Genomic DNA, 26,337 nt, shown 5'->3' with positions numbered 1-26,337 from the left:
GAGTGTTGGGGTTTGGACTGTGCCTAAGGTGCAGTGGGTGGAGTTTTTCTGGGAAGGAGACTCTGCTCTAGATGTTGTGTATTATTTTTGTGGCAGGCAGACTCTGCCTTACAATGAGTGACTGCCCAGTTTGCAGTGTGTTGAGTTTTTGTGAAAGATGGCAAGTGCCCAGTGTGCAGTCTGTGGAGTTTATGGGAGCTGGCTAAGCTCTAAGTACAGTGATCTTCAGTTATCTCCAGGATGGAGATTGAGACCAAGTCTTCATCGATCTACCACACAAAAGTAATGCTAACCACAACAATGTCCTTCCTGCTGAGTTGAGCCCAGCTTTCACCTAGAGCCACATTTGTCTCCCTGAATGACTGTGATCTTCATTCTCAACATATAAAAAGGCATGGCCCAGCAGTAATCTCCCAGTCAGGGGGCCTTTGATGCATAGACTGTGTTTAATGTAGCAATGTTTTGATTCATGCAAAAAACGAATCCAGTCAATATTATCCATTACATGTCGTGTTTGTCAGCCATAGCGTATGATCACAGGATAATGATCCACATTCACAGATATATACCATGTTTAATCAGGCAAATTATTGACAGCTAGCTGCAATGATAGGATGAGAAGGATTTCCTGCCTCATCAAAATTCTGAAACAAATTTCCCACGCAAACTGTCTCCACTCTACTTCACAGAATTGTTTTTATGTACATTTGTGGTAATTAGATTATTTTGCACATTTGTCCATTAATGTCTAGTTCCAGGGAAACTGTCAAAAGTATGATGTTCCTTAAACTTTTTCAAGAAGAAACAATCTGATGATGACATTTTGTATTATTGTGTGCTAATGTATATATGAGATAATTCAGGCTTTATAATGATACGACAGATATGTACTTCATCATGTCTGAGTTTAGGCAGTCCATCTGAACCAATTTGTCATCCAGGTATACTGGGTTTAGGCAGTCTCCTGAACCAGCTTGTCGTCCAGGTATACTGGGTTTAGGCAGTCTCCTGAACCAGCTTGTCATCCAGGTATACTGGGTTTAGGCAGTCCCCTGAACCAGCTTGTCATCCAGGTATACTGGGTTTAGGCAGTCCCCTGAACCAGCTTGTCATCCAGGTATACTGGGTTTAGGCAGTCTCCTGAACCAGCTTGTCATCCAGGTATACTGGGTTTAGGCAGTCCCCTGAACCAGCTTGTCATCCAGGTATACTGGGTTTAGGCAGTCTCCTGAACCAGCTTGTCATCCAGGTATACTGGGTTTAGGCAGTCCCCTGAACCAGCTTGTCATCCAGGTATACTGGGTTTAGGCAGTTCCCCCTGAACCATCTTGTCATCCAAGTATACTGGGTTTAGGCAGTCTCCTGAACCAGCTTGTCATCCAGGTATACTGGGTTTAGGCAGTCCACTGAACCAGCTTGTCATCCAGGTATACTGGGTTTACTGGGTGCAGTCCCTCTGAACCAGCTTTGTCATCCAGGTAGGCAGTCCCCTGAACCAGCTTGTCATCCATGTTTAATTGAGAGCACTTTTTTCTTTGCTTCATTCCAAGCCAGGAGGCATTTTCAATTATTTTCCCTTCATGCATTATTTAAAGCAACTGTGGCAACATCTTTGAACAGAAAACAATGACAGCTCAGACAGTGTGTTCAAAACTGCCATAGCGGGGAGACAATCTTGACACGTGACAAGACATGGGTTAGTGGTGCCTTGTCTGCGGATGGGTGTACACAAGGTTGTATTATGCCAATCACTGTGGTGAAGGAATAGACTGGGTCCATGGTGTGTATTGCTTGTCTCACCTCTGTGGTGACAGGATAGACTGGGTCCATGGTGTGTATTGCTTGTCTCACCTCTGTGGTGACAGGATAGACTGGGTCCATATTGTGTATTGCTTGTCTCACCTCTGTGGTGACAGGATAGACTTGGTCCATGGTGTGTATTGCTTGTCTCACCTCTGTGGTGACAGGATAGACTGGGTCCATGGTGTGTATTGCTTGTCTCACCTCTGTGGTGAAGGGATAGACTGGGTCCATGGTGTGTATTGCTTGTCTCACCTCTGTGGTGACAGGATAGACTTGGTCCATGTTGTGTATTGCTTGTCTCACCTCAGTGGTGAAGGGATAGACTGAGTCCATGGTGTGTATTGCTTGTCTCACCTCTGTGGTGACAGGATAGACTGGGTCCATGTTGTGTATTGCTAGTCTCACCTCAGTGGTGAAGGGATAGACTGGGTCCATGATGTGCAGTGCTTGTCTCACCTCTGTGGTGAAGGGATAGACTGGGTCCATGGTGTGTATTGCTTGTCTCACCTCTGTGGTGACAGGATAGACTGGGTCCATGTTGTGTATTGCTAGTCTCACCTCAGTGGTGAAGGGATAGACTGGGTCCATGGTGTGTATTGCTTGTCTCACCTCTGTGGTGACAGGATAGACTGGGTCCATATTGTGTATTGCTTGTCTCACCTCTGTGGTGACAGGATAGACTGGGTCCATGGTGTGTATTGCTTGTCTCACCTCTGTGGTGACAGGATAGACTGGGTCCATGGTGTGTATTGCTTGTCTCACCTCTGTGGTGAAGGGATAGACTGGGTCCATGGTGTGTATTGCTTGTCTCACCTCTGTGGTGACAGGATAGACTGGGTCCATGTTGTGTATTGCTAGTCTCACCTCAGTGGTGAAGGGATAGACTTGGTCCATGATGTGTAGTGCTTGTCTCACCTCTGTGGTGAAGGGATAGACTGGGTCCATATTGTGTATTGCTTGTCTCACCTCGGTGGTGAAGGGATAGACTGGGTCCATATTGTGTATTGCTTGTCTCATCTCAGTGGTGAAGGGATAGACTTGGTCCATGGTGTGTATTGCTTGTCTCACCTCTGTGGTGAAGGGATAGACTGGGTCCATATTGTGTATTGCTTGTCTCACCTCTGTGGTGAAGGGATAGACTTGGTCCATGGTGTGTATTGCTTGTCTCACCTCTGTGGTGACAGGATAGACTGGGTCCATGTTGTGTATTGCTTGTCTCACCTCTGTGGTGACAGGATAGACTTGGTCCATGGTGTGTATTGCTTGTCTCACCTCTGTGGTGACAGGATAGACTGGGTCCATGGTGTGTATTGCTTGTCTCACCTCTGTGGTGACAGGATAGACTGGGTCCATGGTGTGTATTGCTTGTCTCACCTCTGTGGTGAAGGGATAGACTGGGTCCATGTTGTGTATTGCTTGTCTCACCTCTGTGGTGACAGGATAGACTTGGTCCATGGTGTGTATTGCTTGTCTCACCTCAGTGGTGACAGGATAGACTGGGTCCATGGTGTGTATTGCTTGTCTCACCTCAGTGGTGAAGGGATAGACTTGGTCCATGGTGTGTATTGCTTGTCTCACCTCAGTGGTGAAGGGATAGACTTGGTCCATGGTGTGTATTGCTTGTCTCACCTCAGTGGTGAAGGATAGACTGGGTCCATGGTGTGTATTGCTTGTCTCACCTCTGTGGTGACAGGATAGACTGGGTCCATGTTGTGTATTGCTTGTCTCACCTCTGTGGTGAAGGGATAGACTTGGTCCATGTTGTGTATTGCTTGTCTCACCTCTGTGGTGAATGGATAGACTTGGTCCATGGTGTGTATTGCTCGTCTCACCTCTCTGTGGTGAAGGGATAGACTTGGTCCATGTTGTGTATTGCTTGTCTCACCTCAGTGGTGACAGGATAGACTGGGTCCATATTGTGTATTGCTTGTCTCACCTCTGTGGTGACAGGATAGACTGGGTCCATGTTGTGTATTGCTTGTCTCACCTCTGTGGTGACAGGATAGACTGGGTCCATGGTGTGTATTGCTTGTCTCACCTCAGTGGTGACAGGATAGACTGGGCCCATAGTGTGTATTGCTTGTCTCACCTCTGTGGTGACAGGATAGACTGGGTCCATGTTGTGTATTGCTTGTCTCACCTCAGTGGTGACAGGATAGCCTGGGTCCATGTTGTGTATTGCTTGTCTCACCTCTGTGGTGACAGGATAGACTGGGTCCATGTTGTGTATTGCTTGTCTCACCTCTGTGGTGACAGGATAGACTGGGTCCATGTTGTGTATTGCTTGTCTCACCTCAGTGGTGAAGGGATAAACTGGGTCCATGTTGTGTATTGCTTGTCTCACCTCAGTGGTGAAGGGATAGACTGGGTCCATGTTGTGTATTGCTTGTCTCACCTCTGTGGTGACAGGATAGACTGGGTCCATATTGTGTATTGCTTGTCTCACCTCTGTGGTGACAGGATAAACTGAGTCCATGTTGTGTATTGCTTGTCTCACCTCTGTGGTGACAGGATAGACTGGGTCCATGTTGTGTATTGCTTGTCTCACCTCAGTGGTGACAGGATAGACTGGGTCCATGTTGTGTATTGCTTGTCTCACCTCTGTGGTGACAGGATAGACTGGGTCCATATTGTGTATTGCTTGTCTCACCTCTGTGGTGACAGGATAGACTGGGTCCATGTTGTGTATTGCTTGTCTCACCTCTGTGGTGACAGGATAGACTGGGTCCATGTTGTGTATTGCTTGTCTCAACTTTTTGAGGCATACCACAGAAGGAGGGCATTCTTCACAACACAGCCATACCTCACAACACAGCCATACCTCACACACAGGCATACCTCACAACACAGACATACCTCACAACACAGACATACCTCACACACAGGCATACCTCACAACACAGCCATACCTCACAACACAGGCATACCTCACAACACAGACATACCTCACAACACAGACATACCTCACAACACAGGCATACCTCACAACACAGGCATACCTCACAACACAGACATACCTCACAACACAGACATACCTCACAACACAGACATACCTCACAACACAGGCATACCTCACAACACAGGCATACCTCACAACACAGGCATACCTCACAACACAGACATACCTCACAACACAGACATACCTCACAACACAGGCATACCTCACAACAACACAGACATACCTCACAACACAGACATACCTCACAACACAGACATACCTCACAACACAGACATACCTCACAACACAGGCATACCTCACACACAGGCATACCTCACAACACAGGCATACCTCACAACACAGACATACCTCACAACACAGGCATACCTCACAACACAGACATACCTCACAACACAGACATACCTCACACACAGACATACCTCACAACACAGGCATACCTCACAACACAGGCATATACCTCACACACACAGGCATACCCTCACACACAGACATACCTCACAACACAGGCATACCTCACAACACAGACATACCTCACAACACAGGCATACCTCACAACACAGACATACCTCACAACACAGACATACCTCACAACACAGACATACCTCACAACACAGACATACCTCACACACAGACATTCCTCACAACACAGGCATACCTCACAACACAGGCATACCTCACAACACAGACATACCTCACAACACAGACATACCTCACACACAGACATACCTCACAACACAGGCATACCTCACAACACAGACATACCTCACAACACAGGCATACCTCACAACACAGGCATACCTCACAACACAGACATACCTCACAACACAGGCATACCTCACAACACAGGCATACCTCACAACACAGACACACCTCACAACACAGACATACCTCACAACACAGACATACCTCACAACACAGACATACCTCACAACACAGACATACCTCCCAACACAGATATACCTCACAACAGAGGCACACCTCACAACACAGACATACCACACAACACAGACATACCTCACAACACAGGCATACCTCACAACAGCTTGAGCTTGTCATGTCCAGTTGGTACGACCTGTGATGTGTTGTGAGCTGGTCATGTGCTCTTGGTACCACCTGTCATGTGTGGTGTTGAAGATCTGTGAGCTCTGGTGTGAATTGTGCAGTTTGAATTGAATGTATAAGCTGAGATAGAAACAGTACATGTTTTAGCTGTAAGTCAATTTGTCACATGGCTGTCATATTCGTAGATCCTAAAGTAAGATATCCAATGAAGCAGTGGCTCTAATCATATTAGAGTGGAGTATTACACAGGTCCCTCGGTGCTCACTGTCAGGTCAATCAGATGCTGAAACTGAATAATTGCCATCCTCCCTACATTCAGGCCCACAACTGTTGTACAGTTGTGACATTCGGAACATTGAGTAGCTGAATCTCATCTCACTTGTGAGAACTGAGTTACTGAGAGCTGCCTCCGGGCCACTGCTACTGTTGCTGCTGATTCCACAGATCAGAGAGTTACTGAGAGCTGCCTCCGGGCCACCGCTACTGTTGCTGCTGATTCCACAGATCAGAGAGTTACTGAGAGCTGCCTCCGGGCCACCTCTACTGTTGCTGCTGATTCCACAGATCAGAGAGTTACTGAGAGCTGCCTCCGGGCCACCTCTACTGTTGCTGCTGATTCCAAAGATCAGAGAGTTACTGAGAGCTGCCTCCGGGCCACCGCTACTGTTGCTGCTGATTCCACAGATCAGAGAGTTACTGAGAGCTGCCTCCGGGCCACCTCTACTGTTGCTGCTGATTCCACAGATCAGAGAGAGAGTTACTGAGAGCTGCCTCCGGGCCACCTCTACTGTTGCTGCTGATTCCACAGATCAGAGAGTTACTGAGAGCTGCCTCCGGGCCACCTCTACTGTTGCTGCTGATTCCACAGATCAGAGGGTTACTGAGAGCTGCCTCCGGGCCACCTCTACTGTTGCTGCTGATTCCACAGATCAGAGAGTTACTGAGAGCTGCCTCCGGGCCACCTCTACTGTTGCTGCTGATTCCACAGATCAGAGAGAGTTACTGAGAGCTGCCTCCGGGCCACCTCTACTGTTGCTGCTGATTCCACAGATCAGATCAGAGAGTTACTGAGAGCTGCCTCCGGGCCACCTCTACTGTTGCTGCTGATTCCACAGATCAAAGAGTTACCGAGTTCCGTTCACTATGTGAGACAATTGTATGAGGGTATATGTCTGCTGAAGACTACAGGGGCTGTATACTACAGGGGCTGGCAATGGGGACTGGTGTTATGGAAGCTTCTTGTGATGATGTCCCCCTGAGAGCTGAGTTGATTCTGTAGTGCAAGTCATGGATATATAATATATGTTTGGACTAGGTTTGTATACTACTGATGGATCTCGGAAGACAATATCACTTATGGTGTTCCTGAGTATCAGTTTTCTATGCACCTGACGCAGTTATTTTGACAACTCTTTCGTTATACACTTTGATAACATTTAGACAGAAGCAGGGCATAAGTAGGTATCGATTGGTCTCAAATGAATAACTGAATAATAGATAGATAAGTTTTGAAAGTCTCTTAATTTCCTGTGACATTTGAACATGAATTCCCCCTTGACCTCAATCTCTTGCGGACTGCCACAGTTGAATGGTAACTGACTAGGGTCTGACGTTGATGCAGCATGCCATGTATATGCTCCTATGTTTGGAGACACTGTACACTTTTCCATTAAGAATGTTGATAATCAATGAATTATACCAGACAAATAAGATATGAGATAGTGTCTTTGCCAATATGATTTGACAAAATGCCCAGTGACCTGTAGGCTTGATGATCATGTCTGTCTATCCCGACTGCACTCACATGACTTAAGTAACACCACAGATCAGACTCACCCAGACCCCCCTCACAAGACTCACCCATCCCATACTCTCCCCACAGACCAGACTGTAACTCTCCTACATTACAATCACTCATCCCATACTCTCCCCACAGACCAGACTCACATAGATGCTCCAGGATTACAGTCACCCATCCCATACTCTCCCCACAGACCAGACTGTAACTCTCCCTACAAACAAGACTCACACAGACACTAATCACTAGACTTACCCATCTCATACTCTCCCTACAAACGAGACTCACACAGACACTAATCACTAGACTCACCCATCTCATACTCTCCCTACAAACAAGACTCACACAGACACTAATCACTAGACTCACCCATCCCATACTCTCCCTACAAACGAGACTCACACTGACACTAATCACTAGACTCACCCATCTCATACTCTCCCTACAAACGAGACTCACACTGACACTAATCACTAGACTCACCCATCTCATACTCTCCCTACAAACAAGACTCACACAGACGCTAATCACTAGACTCACCCATCCCATACTCTCCCTACAAACGAGACTCACACTGACACTAATCACTAGACTTACCCATCTCATACTCTCCCTACAAACAAGACTCACACAGACGCTAATCACTAGACTCTCACCCATCCTATACTCTCCCTACAAACAGAGACTCACACTGACACTAATCACTAGACTCACCCATCTCATACTCTCCCTACAAACAAGACTCACACAGACACTCCTCACTAGACTTACCCATCTCATATACTCTCCTACAAACAAGACTCACACAGATGCTAATCACTAGACTTACTAGGACATCCCATACTCTCCCTACAAACAAGACTCACACAGATGCTCCTCACTAGACTCACCCATCCCATACTCTCCCTACAAACGAGACTCACACAGACACTAATCACTAGACTCACCCATCCCATACTCTCCCTACAAACAAGACTCACACAGACACTAATCACTAGACTCACCCATCTCATACTCTCCCTACAAACAAGACTCACACAGACACTAATCACTAGACTCACCCATCCCATACTCTCCCTACAAACGAGACTCACACTGACACTAATCACTAGACTCACCCATCTCATACTCTCCCTACAAACAAGACTCACACAGATGCTCCTCACTAGACTCACCCATCCCATACTCTCCCTACAAACGAGACTCACACAGACACTAATCACTAGACTTACCCATCTCATACTCTCCCTACAAACAAGACTCACACAGACAGCTAATCACTAGACTCACCCATCTCATACTCTCCCTACAAACAAGACTCACACTGACACTAATCACTAGACTTACCCATCTCATACTCTCCCTACAAACAAGACTCACACAGGCTAACTCACTAGACTGACCTCATCTCTATACTCTCCCTACAAATCAAGACTCACACAGACGCTAATCACTAGACTCACCCATCCTCTCTCCCCTATACACTGACTAATCACTAGACTTACAAACAAGACTCTCCACACTGACACTAATCACTAGACTCACCCATCTCATACTCTCCGCCTATAGTATTTTGAACCAAAAAGCAGTCTGTAGAAGGGGTCGCCTTTATCCATGCTGGGTAAGAAAAACAACATCGTTTACTTGGCATTGAACAAACAACAGAAGACGACTTTGTCAGTAGGATTAATTCAACATCACTTCGACAAGATTAATTACCATTTAAGTTATAAGTTGTTTTGCTTGGGCATTGTTTTATTTGGTCACCGTGGCGTATTTGTCACACAAAGCCGGAAATAGCAATCAGCTGTGCACACGCTTCCCCGCTAACAAGTTCAAACATGCACAATAATATAACGGGGACCAATTCTGACGAGTCATCAGGAAAAATATAATACAGAATACCGTTATTTAACCCAAAGAAATATATCCCTAGCATTGTGTAATTTTAGTTACAGTTTTGCTCTATAAATTAATTAAGATTACCCGTCTGTATTTGTCTCGCATTACACAAAGCCGGAAATAGCAATCAGCTGTACACACGCTTCAACAAGTTCAAACATGCACAATAATATAACGGATGAATTCTATTGATTGAATACTATTATTTAACCTAAAGAAATATATCCTAGCATTGTGTAATAGTTTTATGTAAAAATATATAATCAACACTAGGTTATAATGGACCATCATGAACGTGGTAAGCACGCGACATGGAACGAGGCGGTAATCAGTTTGTGATTGTTGAATGGGGTAAAATAAGCAAGCCAGTTTGTTGCTACAATAAATATGATATTTAGAGAAGCAAAATATATTATGCATTTTCTGTCAACTACACTTCGCTTCGATCCGTGAGTAGACACAATATATATGACAGTGAATTCTTTGAATAATGTGGATGGACTTACAGTATGAGGAGGACAGTGACACGGAATTTGATGGGTTTACGACCGATGACTTGTGAAAATCTCAGAACTCTCTTGCAGAAATGTCAGTGTTTATTGTTAGTGGACTATTTTTCTTATTGTCATATATATATAGATGAAATATGGACACTTAAATAATATATTTTGAAACAAAAGTTGACTTCAGTTTTTATTTACCGATGGTACTTTTTCTCTCCATACTCACCGATTTCACAAAATGGCGCCTCGCTGTTGATGCAAGCAGTGATCGCCGGATATAAAAAGGAACACAAAACACATGTTGCCACAATACACCGTAATCTTTATTATGTAATATTCTCACCAACACTTACGCTTCGTATATCCACTTTCCAAATGGCGCCTCGTTGTTGATGCAAGCAGTGATCGTTAAAAAGGTAAACAAACACCGTAATCTTTATTATGTAATATTCTCGTAATGGTGTCTCGCCGTTGATGGAACATACTTACCGGGTACTCTGGTCTCTGTTGGTCAAGCACCCATCGGGGGTCGGCCTATCCATGAGAGATATGATTTTGACACTGATTTTGAGGGTCAAGTTTGGGGGTCGGCTTATCCATGGGGGGCTTATAGACGGTCATATACTCTCCCACCAAAACAAGACTCACACAGGCCTCACACTCCCCAAGAACAGACCCCCACAGACCCGACTCACCCAGACCCGACGACAAGGCTCAAGCCCTTCCAAACCAGAGTCCACAGATGCATCTGTTGAGGATTTTGATGTGGTGAGGCTGGATCACCTCTCAAAGGTGGCGACCTGAAGTGTAAGGAAACATTTGACTAAATAATTAATTAATTCTATGTATGTCCACAAGGCTGTCCACGGAAGGTTCCCTTCTACGTATTGACGGGATGCAGAATAAATTCAATATGGACTTGTAATTACATATCTATCTTCGGTATAATTGACAGATATTTATTTGATTTATTTGATAAGTCTGGCAATAGAGCAATTCTTTGCTTTTTACGCAGACCATTTATTGAATCCCTAGATAGGAGCTGGCCAGAAATACAGATTCACCATGAATTACAGGAATGGCTGACTGGACACAGTTAGACATGATTACGCCTCTTCTTGCCTCAAGTTAATAAAGAAGAACTTGCAGAAAATAGTTGAAGTGATTGAAGAATTCGTTACGACTCCATGTCTCTGGGGTCTCAATCTAGCGAGTGTCATCCCACCACTGTTGAGTTGGTTCCAAGGCTGGAATGCCCACAGCGGACTACAAACAGTGTTAAGAAGCCCATGTTCTGAGGAAGCAAAATTAATATCATAAAATTCTAGGATAGAATAGTAGTACCCATAGATCCAATATATGGCAGATCCATGTTGACAGCTATTACCCGATGTAGAAAATGGAACTGTTCTCCAAACAAAACTAACTATTCACTAAATAAAAAATGTACTTGCACATGAGATCAAACCTAACACTGTTGAAATGTGTAATCTCACTCATACCACAACTACAGATTAGACCACACAGTGTTGTGATATACCATCTCACCCATACCACAACTACAGATTAGACCACACAGTGTTGTGATGTACCATCTCACCCATACCCCAACTACAGATTAGACCATCTCACATACCAATAACTGGATTAGACCACACAGGTGTGTGATGTACCATCTCACCCATACCACAACTACAGTGTTGTGTTGTGATGTACCATCTCACCCATACCACAACTACAGATTAGACCAGGCAGTGTTGTGATGTACCATCTCACCCATACCACAACTACAGATTAGACCAGGTAGTGTTGTGATGTACCATCTCACCCATACCACAACTACAGATTAGACCACACAGTGTTGTGATGTACCATCTCACCCATACCACAACTACAGATTAGACCAGGCAGTGTTGTGATGTACCATCTCACCCATACCACAACTACAGATTAGACCAGGTAGTGTTGTGATGTACCATCTCACCCATACCACAACTACAGATTAGACCACACAGTGTTGTGATGTACCATCTCACCCATACCACAACTACAGATTAGACCAGGCAGTGTTGTGATGTACCATCTCACCCATACCACAACTACAGATTAGACCACACAGTGTGTTGTGATATACCATCTCACCCATACCACAACTACAGATTAGACCACACAGTGTTGTGATGTACCATCTCACCCATACCACAACTACAGATTAGACCAGGCAGTGTTGTGATGTACCATCTCACCCATACCACAACTACAGATTAGACCAGGCAGTGTTGTGATGTACCATCTCACCCATACCACAACTACAGATTAGACCACACAGTGTTGTGATGTACCATCTCACCCATACCACAACTACAGATTAGACCACACAGTGTTGTGATGTACCATCTCACCCATACCACAACTACAGATTAGACCACACAGTGTTGTGATGTACCATCTCACCCATACCACAACTACAGATTAGACCAGGCAGTGTTGTGATGTACCATCTCACCCATACCACAACTACAGATTAGACCAGGCAGTGTTGTGATATACCATCTCACCCATACCACAACTACAGATTAGACCACACAATGTTGTGATGTACCATCTCACCCATACCACAACTACAGATTAGACCACACACAGTGTTGTGATATGTACCATCTCACCCATACCACAACTACAGATTAGACCAGGCAGTGTTGTGATGTACCATCTCACTCATACCACAACTACAGATTAGACCACACAGTGTTGTGATATACCATCTCACCCATACCACAACTACAGATTAGACCAGGCAGTGTTGTGATGTACCATCTCACTCATACCACAACTACAGATTAGACCACACAATGTTGTGATATACCATCTCACCCATACCACAACTACAGATTAGACCACACAGTGTTGTGATATACCATCTCACTCATACCACAACTACAGATTAGACCACACAATGTTGTGATATACCATCTCACTCATACCACAACTACAGATTAGACCACACAATGTTGTGATGTACCATCTCACCCATACCACAACTACAGATTAGACCACACAGTGTTGTGATATACCATCTCACCCATACCACAACTACAGATTAGACCAGGCAGTGTTGTGATATACCATCTCACTCATACCACAACTACAGATTAGACCACACAATGTTGTGATGTACCATCTCACCCATACCACAACTACAGATTAGACCACACAGTGTTGTGATGTACCATCTCACCCATACCACAACTACAGAATAGAAGTGTCACTGGAAATATTGTGTTACCAGCAGGATGTTACATACTGACTGGTTGATATAAGTGTCACTGGGAACATTGTGTTACAAGCAAAATGTTGTGGACATACCATCTCACCACAACTCACAGATTGATATATGTGTCACAACATTTGTGTTACATGCAGGATGTTGTGGATGTACCATCTCACCCATAACTAAGTGTCACTACAGAATAGACTACATTTGTGTTACATGCAGGATGTTACCCATACCACTCACCAGGTTGATATATAGTGTCACTGGGAACATTGTGTTACAAGCAGGATGTTACATACTGACTCACCAGGTTGATATAAGTGTCACTGGGAACATTGTGTTACAACAGGATGTTACATACTGACTCACCAGGTTGATATAAGTGTCACTGGGAACATTGTGTTACAACAGGATGTTACATACTGACTCACCAGGTTGATATAAGTGTCTTAGGTAACATTGTGTTACAACAGGATGTAACATACTGACTCACCAGGTTCACATAGGTGTCACTGGTAACATTGTGTTACAAGCAGGATGTTACATACTGACTCGAGCTCACCAGGTTGATATATGTGTCACTGGGAACATTGTGTTACTAGCAGAATGTTACATACTGACTCACCAGGTTGTTATATGTGTCACTGGGAACATTGTGTTACAAGCAGGTTGTTACATACTGACTCACCAGGTTGATATAAGTGTCACTGGTAACATTGTGTTACAACAGGATGTAACATACTGACTCACCAGGTTCATATAGGGATGTCATACTGACTACCAGGTTCATATAGTGTTACATTGTGTTACAAGGTTGTTACATACTGACTCACCAGGTTGATATATAAGTGTCTTAGGTAACATTGTGTTACAAGCAGGATGTTACATACTGACTCACCAGGTTGATATAAGTGTCTTAGGTAACATTGTGTTACAAGCAGGATGTTACATACTGACTCACCAGGTTGATATAAGTGTCTCAGGTAACATTGTGTTACAAGCAGGATGTTACATACTGACTGGTTGCTATAAGTGTTGCTTGAAACGAAAGGAAATGGTTTCATGAGTCCTCTTGTTCCAGCCAAGCTGTGGGTTTCAGGGAGTAAAGGAGGAATTTTATGAATGCTTCTTTGACCTGCATGACTTCTCTCAGCCTGGCTCTGTTTACTGTGGAGTTCACAGGTACATTCAATAAACATGGCCTGACATTGCTATAAAACAATCGTGTCTGGTGGTGGTGTGTTTGTGTGTGCATTCTACACTGAGATGTCTGAGTGGGACAACACACAATAGGCTGTTGAAAATGTTGTAGGGTCATAATGTAAACAAAACATGTTGAAAACAAAGGTATTGCGTTCAACTGCACAGTCCAGGAAGTTGATATATTACCCCCTGTGTCTCTGTGCAGTATACCTTTATTCCATATCTCACACTGCAGTATACCTTTATGCCATATCTCACACTGCAGCATACCTTTATTCCATATCTCACATTGCAGCATACCTTTACTCCCTATATCACATTGCAGCATACCTTTATTCCATATCTCACATTGCAGTATACCTTAACACCCTATATCACATTGCAGTATACCTTTATTCCGTATCTCACATTGCAGTATACCTATATTCCATATCTCACATTGCAGTATACCTTTATTCCATATCTGACATTGCAATATATCTGTACACCCTATATTCCATATCTCACATTGCAGTATACCTGTATTCCATATCTCACATTGCAGTATATCTGTACACCCTATATCACATTGCAGTATACCTATATTCCCTATATCACATTGCAATATACCTATGTTCCATATATCACATTGCAGTATACCTATGTTCCATATCTCACATTGCAGTATACCTTTACACCCTATATCACATTGCAGTATACCTTTACTCCCTATATCACATTGCAATATACCTATGTTCCATATATCACATTGCAGTATACCTTTACACCCTACATCACATTGCAATATACCTATGTTCCATATATCACATTGCAGTATGCCTATGTTCCATATCTCACATTGCAGTATACCTTTACACCCTATATCACATTGCAGTATACCTTTACTCCCTATATCACATTGCAGTATACCTATATTCCATATCTCACATTGCAGTATACCTATGTTCCATATCCCACATTGCAGTATACCTTTACTCCCTATATCACATTGCAGTATACCTTTACTCCCTATATCACATTGCAGTATACCTATATTCCATATCTCACATTGCAGTATACCTTTACACCCTATATCACATTGCAGTATACCTTTACATTCCTATATCACATTGCAGTATACCTATATTCTATATCTCACATTGCTGTATACCTTTTACTCCCTATACCACATTGGAGTATACCTATGTTCCATCACATTGCAGTATACCTTTACTCCCTATATCACATTGCAGTATACCTTTTATTCCATATATCACATTGCAGTATACCTATGTTCCATATCTCACATTGCAGTATACCTTTACTCCCTATATCACATTGCAGTATACCCATGTTCCATATATCACATTGCAGTATACCTTTACTCCCTGTATGACATTGCAGTGTACCTATATTCTATATCTCACATTGCAGTATACCTTTACACCCTATATCACATTGTAGTATCCCTTTGTTCCATATATCACATTGCAGTATACCCATGTTCCATCTCCACTCACATTGCAGTATACCTTTACTCCCTATATCATATTGCAGTATACCTCACCCCTATATCACATTGCAGTATACCTACACCCTATATCACATTGCAGTATACCTAAACACCCTATATCACATTGCAGTATACCTTTTATTCTATATCTCACATTGCAGTATACCTTACCCCCTATATCACATTGCAGTATACCTATATTCTATATCTCACATTGCAGTATACCTTTACTCCCTATATCACATTGCAGTATACCTATATTCTATATCTCACATTGCAGTATACCCATATTCTATGTCTCACATTGCAGTATACCTATATTCCATATCTCACATTGCAGTATACCTTTACACCCTATATCACATTGCAGTGTACCTATATTCCATATCTCACATTGCAGTATACCTTTTACTCCCTATATCACATTGCAGTGTACCTATATTCTATATCTCACATTGCAGTATACCTTTTACACCCTATATCACATTGCAGTGTACCTGTATTCCATAACTCACATTGCAGTATACCTATATTCTATATCTCACATTGCAGTATACCTTACATTCCCTATATCACATTGCAGTATACCTAAACACCCTATATCACATTGCAGTATACCTTATTCTATATCTCACATTGCAGTATACCTTTTACACCCTATATCACATTGCAGTGTACCTATATTCCATATCTCACATTGCAGTATACCTATATTCTATATCTCACATTGCAGTATACCTTACACCTCTATATCACATTGCAGTGTACCTGTATTCCATATCTCACATTGCAGTATACCTTTTACACCCTATATCACATTGCAGTGTACCTATATTCCATATCTCACATTGCAGTATACCTTTTACTCCCTATATCACATTGCAGTGCACCTATATTCCATATCTCACATTGCAGTATACCTTACATCTTATATCACATTGCAGTATACCTATATTCCATATCTCACATTGCAGTATACCTATATTCCCATATCCTCACATTGCAGTATACCTTTACACTATATCACATTGCAGTATACCTAAACACCCTATATCACATTGCAGTATACCTTTATTCTATATCTCACATTGCAGTATGCCTTTACTCCCTATATCACATTGCAGTATACCTATATTCTATATCTCACATTGCAGTATACCTTACACCCTATATCACATTGCAGTATACCTTTTACACCCTATATCACATTGCAGTATACCTATATTCTATATCCTCACATTGCAGTATACCTTTACTCCCTGTATGACATTGCAGTGTACCTATATTCCATATCTCACATTGCAGTATACCTTTACTTCCCTATATCACATTGCAGTGTACCTATATTCTATATCTCTCACATTGCAGTATACCTTTTTACACCCTAAATCACATTGCAGTGTACCTATATTCTATATCTTACATTGCTGTATACCTTTTACTCCCTATATCACATTGCAGTATACCTATATTCCATATCTCACATTGCTGTATACCTTTTACTCCCTATATCAAATTGCAGTATACCTATATTCCATATCTCACATTGCAGTATACCTATGTTCCATATCTCACATTGCAGTATACCCTTACACCCTATATCACATTGCAGTATACCTTACTCCCTATATCACATTGCAGTATACCTATATTCCATATCCCACATTGCAGTATACCTTTACTCCCTATATCACATTGCAGTATACCTTTTTACTCCCTATATCAAATTGCAGTATACCTATATTCCATATCTCACATTGCAGTATACCTTTACACCCTATATCACATTGCAGTATACCTTTTACTCCATTTATCACATTGCAATATACCTATGTTCCATATATCACATTGCAGTATACCTTATACACCTACATCACATTGCAATATACCTATGTTCCATATATCACATTGCAGTATGCCTATGTTCCATATCTCACATTGCAGTATACCTTACACCCTATATCACATTGCAGTATACCTTTTACTCCCTATATCACATTGCAGTATACCTATATTCCATATCTCACATTGCAGTATACCTATATTCTATATCTCACATTGCAGTATACCTTTACACCCTATATCACATTGCAGTATACCTTTACACCCTATATCACACATTGCAGTGTACCTATATTCTATATCTCACATTGCAGTATACCTTTACTCCATGTATGACATTGCAGTGTACCTATATTCCATATCTCACATTGCAGTATACCTTTTACTCCCTTTATCACATTGCAATATACCTATGTTCCATATATCACATTGCAGTATACCTTTACACCCTACATCACATTGCAATATACCTATGTTCCATATATCACATTGCAGTATGCCTATGTTCCATATCTCACATTGCAGTATACCTTTACACCCTATATCACATTGCAGTATACCTTTACTCCCTATATCACATTGCAGTATACCTATATTCCATATCTCACATTGCAGTATACCTATGTTCCATATCCCACATTGCAGTATACCTTTACTCCCTATATCACATTGCAGTATACCTTTACTCCCTATATCACATTGCAGTATACCTATATTCCATATCTCACATTGCAGTATACCTTTACACCCTATATCACATTGCAGTATACCTTTACACCCTATATCACATTGCAGTATACCTATATTCCATATCTCACATTGCAGTATACCTTTACTCCCTATATCACATTGGAGTATACCTATGTTCCATATCACACATTGCAGTATACCTTTTACTCCCTATATCACATTGCAGTTTACCTATATTCCATATCTCACATTGCAGTATACCTATGTTCCATATCTCACATTGCAGTATACCCATACCCTATATATCACATTGCAGTATACCTTTACTCCCTATATCACATTGCAGTATACCTATATTCCATATCCCACATTGCAGTATACATTTACTCCCTATATCACATTGCAGTATACCTTTACTCCCTATATCAAATTGCAGTATACCTATATTCCATATCTCACATTGCAGTATACCTTTACACCCTATATCACATTGCAGTATACCTTTACTCCCTATATCACATTGCAATATACCTATGTTCCATATATCACATTGCAGTATACCTTTACACCCTACATCACATTGCAATATACCTATGTTCCATATATCACATTGCAGTATGCCTATGTTCCATATCTCACATTGCAGTATACCTTTACACCCTATATCACATTGCAGTATACCTTTACTCCCTATATCACATTGCAGTATACCTATATTCCATATCTCCTCACATTGCAGTATACCTATATTCTATATCTCACATTGCAGTATACCTTTTACAACTTATATCACATTGCAGTATACCTTTTACACCCTATATCACATTGCAGTGTACCTATATTCTATATCTCACATTGCAGTATACCTTTTACTCCCTGTATGACATTGCAGTGTACCTATATTCCATATCTCACATTGCAGTATACCTTTTACTCCCTTTATCACATTGCAATATACCTATGTTCCATATATCACATTGCAGTATACCTTTTACACTTACATCACATTGCAATATACCTATGTTCCATATATCACATTGTAGTATGCCTATGTTCCATATCTCACATTGCAGTATACCTTTACACCCTATATCACATTGCAGTATACCTTTACTCCCTATATCACATTGCAGTATACCTATATTCCATATCTCACATTGCAGTATACCTATGTTCCATATCCCACATTGCAGTATACCTTTACTCCCTATATCACATTGCAGTATACCTTTACTCCCTATATCACATTGCAGGATACCTATATTCCATATCTCATTGCAGTATACCTTACACCCTATATCACATTGCAGTATACCTTTTACACCCTATATCACATTGCAGTATACCTATATTCCTATATCTCACATTGCTTTATACCTTTACTCCCTATACCACACATTGGAGTATACCTATATTCCATATCACACATTGCAGTATACCTTTACTCCCTATATCACATTGCAGTAAACCTTTGTTCCATATATCACATTGCAGTATACCTATGTTCCATATCTCACATTGCAGTATACCTTTACACCCTATATCACATTGCAGTATACCTATGTTCCATATATCACATTGCAGTATACCTTATACACTATATCACATCAGCAGTGTACCTATATTCCATATCTCACATTGCAGTATACCTTTACTCCCTATATCACATTGCAGTATACCTATATTCCATATCTCACATTGCAGTATACCTTTACATCTTATATCACATTGCAGTATCCCTTTGTTCCATATATCACATTGCAGTATACCTATGTTCCATATCTCACATTGCAGTATACCTTTACACCTTTATATCACATTGCAGTATACCTATGTTCCATATCTCACATTGCAGTATACCTTTTACACCCTATATCACATTGCAGTATACCTATGTTCCATATATCACATTGCAGTATACCTTACACCCCTATATCACATCCAGAGTGTACCTATATTCCATATCCTCACATTGCAGTATACCTTTACACCCTATATCACACATTGCAAGTATACCTATATATTCTATATCTCACATTGCAGTATACCTTTACTCCCTGTATGACATTGCAGTGTACCTATATTCCATATCTCACATTGCAGTATACCTTACTCCCTATATCACATTGCAGTATATTCTATATCTCACATTGCAGTATACCTTTTACACCCTAAATCACATTGCAGTGTACCTATATTCCATATCTTACATTGCTGTATACCTTTACTCCCCTATATCACATTGTATACCTATATTCCATATCTCACATTGCTGTATACCTTTTACTCCCTATATCAAATTGCAGTATACCTATATTCCATATCTCACATTGCAGTATACCTATATTCCATATCTCACATTGCAGTATACCTTTACACCCTATATCACATTGCAGTATACCTTTACTCCCTATATCACATTGCAGTATACCTATATTCCATATCCCACATTGCAGTATACCTTTACTCCCTATATCACATTGCAGTATACCTTTACTCCCTATATCACATTGCAGTATACCTATATTCCATATCTCACATTGCAGTATACCTATATTCCATATCTCACATTGCAGTATACCTTTACACCCTATATCACATTGCAGTATACCTATATTCCATATCCCACATTGCAGTATACCTTTACTCCCTATATCATATTGCAGTATACCTTTATTCCATATCTCACATTGCAGTTTACCTATGTTCCATATATCACATTGCAGTATACCTTTACTCCCTATATCACATTGTAGTATACCTTTATTCCATATCTCACATTGCAGTATACCTATATTCCATATCTCACATTGCAGTTTACCTTTACTCCCTATATCACATTGCAGTATACCTTTATTCTATATCTCACATTGCAGTATACCTTTAATTCTATCTCACATTGCAGTATACCTTTACTCCCTGTATGACATTGCTGTATACCTTTATTCCATATCTCACATTGCAGTATACCTTTATTCCATATCTCACATTGCAACATACCTTTATTCCATATCTCACATTGCAGTATACCTATATTCCATATCTCACATTGCAGTATACCTTTATTCTATATCTCACATTGCAGTATACCTATGTTCCATATCTCACATTGCAGTATACCTATATTCCATATCTCACATTGCAGTATACCTTTATTCTATATCTCACATTGAAGTATACCTATGTTCCATATCTCATATTGCAGTATACCTATATTCCATATCTCACAGTGCAGTATACCTTTATTCCATATCTCACATTGAAGTATACCTTTACTCCCTATTTCTCATTACAGTATACCTTTACTCTATATTCCTATGTGCAGTATTCCTTTACTCTATATTCCTATGTGCAGTATTCAGTATCTCTATATTCCTATGTGCAGTATTCTGTTACTCTATATTCCTCTGTGCAGTATTATGCTACTCTATATTCCTCTGTGCAGTATTCTTTTACTCTATATTCCTCTGTGCAGTATTCCTTTACTCTATATTCCTCTGAGCTGTATTCTGTTACTCTATATTCCTGTGCAGTATTCTTTTACTCTATATTCCTCTGTGCAGTATTCTTTTACACTAGGGGCGGTGGGGTAGCCTAGTGGTTAAAGCGTTGGCCTGTCACGCCGAAGACCCGGGTTTCGAATCCCCACATAGGTACAATGTGTGAAGCCCATTTCTGATGTCCCCTGCCGTGATGTTGCTGGAATATTGCTAAAAGCGGCGTAAAAACCAAACTCAGTCAGTCAGTCAGTCAGTCAGTCTTTTACACTATATTCCTCTGTGCAGTATTTTGTTACTCCCTATTTTAGTGCAGTATTCTGTTACTTCCTATTTTAGTGCAGTAATATTTAACTCCCCCTACCTTGTTCTGCAGGATTCCGTTATGCTGGGGTACAGTACAGCAAGGAGTGCTGGTGCGGCGACAGTTACGGCAAACACGGACACAGCCCGGAGAGTCTGTGTGAAGGGAGGTGCTCAGGGGACAGCTCACAGAGATGTGGGGGCTACCTGACCAGCAAGATATACAGCACCGGTGTCGGAGGTGAGGGGGAGGGAACTATCAGGGTGGAGTTGAAGGGAGGTGCTCAGGGGACAACTCACAGAGATGTGGGGGCTACCTGACCAGCAAGATATACAGCACTGGTGTCGGAGGTGAGGGGGAGGGAACTATCAGGGTGGAGTTGAAGGGAGGTGCTCAGGGGACAACTCACAGAGATGTGGGGGCTTCATGACCAGCAAGATATACAGCACTGGTGTCGGAGGTGAGGGGGAACTAGGAACTATCAGGGGATGGAGTTGAAGGGAGGTGCTCAGGGACAGCTCACAGAGAGGTGCTCAGGGACAGTGGGGGCTACCTGACCAGCAAGATATACAGCACTGGTGTGAGGGGGAGGGAACCATCGGAGGTGAGGGGGAGGGAACTATCAGGATGGAGTTGAAGGGAGGTGCTCAGGGGACAGCTCACAGAGATGTGGGTGCTACCTGACCAGCAAGATATACAGCACTGGTGTCGGAGGTGAGGGGGAGGGAACTATCAGGATGGAGTTGAAGGGAGGTGCTCAGGGGACAGCTCACAGAGTTGTGGGGGCTTCATGACCAGCAAGATATACAGCACCGGTGTCAGAGGTGTGGGGGAGGGACTATCAGGGTGGAGTTGAAGGGGACACATTTTGTACATGTACAAATAGAGTAGTTTTCGTTTTGACTAACTAATTTCAAGCAGTGTGATGTTTTCTTGAATTTGTATTTGCCATTTCTTATCATATCCATAAATATTTCCAGAGAAGAAACGTTACCAGGCACCTCTAGTGCGAGCAGGAAGTACTGAAGCTGAGAGCACCGTCAGGATTGTATTTGTTCTGACATTAAATGGGCGGCAAGTACGCCAGGTGGCGCGACTACTCCGCAACATCTACCACCCCCAGCACTACTACTTCCTGCACATCGACAAGGTGAGCAGCCACAGGCATCTCACAAACTGTGGAAGCCCACTGTCACATTCGCCTTTCATGGGATCTCATGGTTCCACTGTAGGACATTGTCAGTGAGATGGGATTGTAATCAGGCATAAGTTCAGTCAAGGACTCGTTCATTACTGAATGTAAACAAATGTCTGAATACTGGATCAATCTGCTGTTCAGTAATATCTCTCAGTCCATACAATCTGTCAGTAGTGGTTATCTGATTGTAATATCTCTCAGTTCATACAGTCCATACAATCTGTCAGTAGTGGTTATCTGATTGTAATATCTCTCAGTTCATACAATCTGTCAGTAGTGGTTATCTGATTGTAATATCTCTCAGTTCATACAGTCTGTCAGTTCATATAATCTGTCAATTGTGGTTATCTGAGTGTAATATCTCTCATTTCATACAGTCTGTCAGTTCATATAATCTGTCAATTGTGGTTATCTGAGTGTAATATCTCTCATTTCATACAATCTGTCAGTTCATATAATCTGTCAATTGTGGTTATCTGAGTGTAATATCTCTCATTTCATACAATCTGTCAGTTCATATAATCTGTCAATTGTGGTTATCTGAGTGTAATATCTCTCATTTCATACAATCTGTCAGTTCATATAATCTGTCAATTGTGGTTATCTGAGTGTAGTATCTCTCATTTCATACAGTCTGTCAATAGTGGTTATCTGAGTGTAATATCTCTCATTTCATACAATCTGTCAGTTCATATAATCTGTCAATTGTGGTTATCTGAGTGTAATATCTCTCATTTCATACAGTCTGTCAGTTCATATAATCTGTCAATTGTGGTTATCTGAGTGTAATATCTCTCATTTCATACAATCTGTCAGTTCATATAATCTGTCAATTGTGGTTATCTGAGTGTAGTATCTCTCATTTCATACAGTCTGTCAATATAATCTGTGGTTATCTGAGTGTAGTATCTCTCATTTCATACAATCTGTCAGTTCATATAATCTGTCAATTGTGGTTATCTGAGTGTAGTATCTCTCATTTCATACAGTCTGTCAATTGTGGTTATCTGAGTGTAGTATCTCTCATTTCATACAGTCTGTCAATTGTGGTTATCTGAGTGTAATATCTCTCAGTTTCTACAATCTGCCGTTCACTTCAGACATAAGTTTACAGAGATTGATGTAGATCTAAAGCACATTGAATGAAATTTTAAATAGTCCAGGTATACAGTGACCATGCTTTGTTTCCAGATACTGTAATAACATGACTAACATGCGTACTTGAGTACTGAATTGTTGACACTGTATTTCTGGAGGTGTGTGCTCAACTCTGTGTGTTATGGTGAAGTCAGAACTTATCCTTGCATGTTGAGTGAGTCTAGGTTTACACCGCATTGAGCAATATTCCAGCTATATGGCGGCGGTCTGTAAATAATCAAGTCTGGAAACAAAAATATAGAGTAGCTAAAACTGTATGATGCCTGCTATGGAACCTTGTATACAGAAAGCATTTCTGTTCACCTCGTTCTGCAGGGGGGTATATTTCGATGATTTTCAAACTTCATGAGCCAATTGCATGAAGGCATAACATTCAAATGTTGAAGTGTTCCAAAAATTTCAAGCATCCTCTATTTGGTTTTCTGATAAATCCTTTCCTGTTTTAGAGGCAGGAGTTTATGTATCGAGAGTTACTTCCCCTGGAAAAGCAGCTGCCCAACATCTTGGTGACCAGGACAAGGTTCTCCACAATCTGGGCCGGGGCCAGCCTCCTGCAGGCGCACTTACACTTTATGAAGCAGCTGCTGGAGACACCCTGGGCCTGGGACTACTACATAAACCTCAGTGAGAGCGACTACCCCATCAAGTGAGTACATCAACCTCAGTGAGATCGACTACCCCATCAAGTGAGTACATCAACCTCAGTGAGAGCGACTACCCCATCAAGTGAGTACATCAACCTCAGTGAGAGCGACTACCCCATCAAGTGAGTACATCAACCTGAGTGAGAGCGACTACCCCAACCAGTGAGTACATCAACCTCAGTGAGAGCGACTAGCCCATCAAGTGAGTACATCGATATCAGTGAGAGCGACTACCCCATCAAGTGAGTACATCAACCTCAGTGAGAGCGACTGGCCCATCAAGTGAGTACATCAGCCTGAGTAAGAGCGACTACCCAATCAAGTGAGTACATCAACCTAAGTGAGTGTGATTACCGAATTAAGTGCGAACATCGATGTCAGCGAGAGTAACTTCCCACCCACTATCATCCAGACTATCACCAACTGTTTAGCCATTTTGAAGTCATGCAATCGATCACAGAGTTGGTGAGCATCCTTTGCAAGTGGTCCCTCGCCGAGATATTGCTTGAATATAGCTCACTCTCTTTGCAAGTGGTGGTGCAGCTTTTCAGTAAAGCTCTATTACACTTTACTTAATGACAGGTGACACAAACAAATCATGTTGAGGTTTATAATACTCAGTAACTGTGGATGTTGTCTTCCAGGCCAGTGAAGGATCTGACTGCCTTCCTGTCTCTCTACAAGACCTACAACTTCCTCAAGTCTCACGGGCGTGACACACCTAGGTAACATGATTTGTTCATATACATGTGAAGTGTGTATGATGCCATTATGTGGTTTGTTACGCAAGACAATGCTTAGAGCATGGCAGACAATGCCCAAGTTGTGCCAGAGAACTCTCAGATTGTGACAGACAAAATGCTTAGGTCATGCCAGACAATGCCCAAGTTGTGCCAGAGAATGCTCAGATTGTGACAGACAATGAGAAGGACATATCAGACAATGCCCAAGTTGTGCCAGAGAACTCTCAGATTGTGACAGACGATGTGCAGGACATATCAGACAATG

General features: G+C 41.9%; 1 protein-coding gene across 1 annotated transcript in view; it reads left to right on the top strand.

Annotated features, from left to right (window-relative positions):
- LOC124269294 (xylosyltransferase oxt-like) overlaps positions 1-26,337 on the top strand; it is a 122,344-nt gene that overhangs the window by 73,416 nt on the left and 22,591 nt on the right. The window contains exons 4-7 of the mRNA XM_046704297.1: positions 22,402-22,569; positions 23,310-23,479; positions 25,132-25,331; positions 25,974-26,054. Of these exons, the coding sequence (XP_046560253.1) occupies positions 22,402-22,569; positions 23,310-23,479; positions 25,132-25,331; positions 25,974-26,054 (619 nt within the window). The remainder of the gene's footprint in view (positions 1-22,401; positions 22,570-23,309; positions 23,480-25,131; positions 25,332-25,973; positions 26,055-26,337) is intronic.

This window comes from Haliotis rubra, unplaced genomic scaffold (assembly GCF_003918875.1).
Source record: "Haliotis rubra isolate DU_JTF1 unplaced genomic scaffold, ASM391887v1 Scf1437, whole genome shotgun sequence".
NCBI lineage: Eukaryota > Metazoa > Mollusca > Gastropoda > Lepetellida > Haliotidae > Haliotis > Haliotis rubra.
Note: the sequence above shows the minus strand (reverse complement) of the source record. Positions and strands in the feature narration are given on the sequence as shown.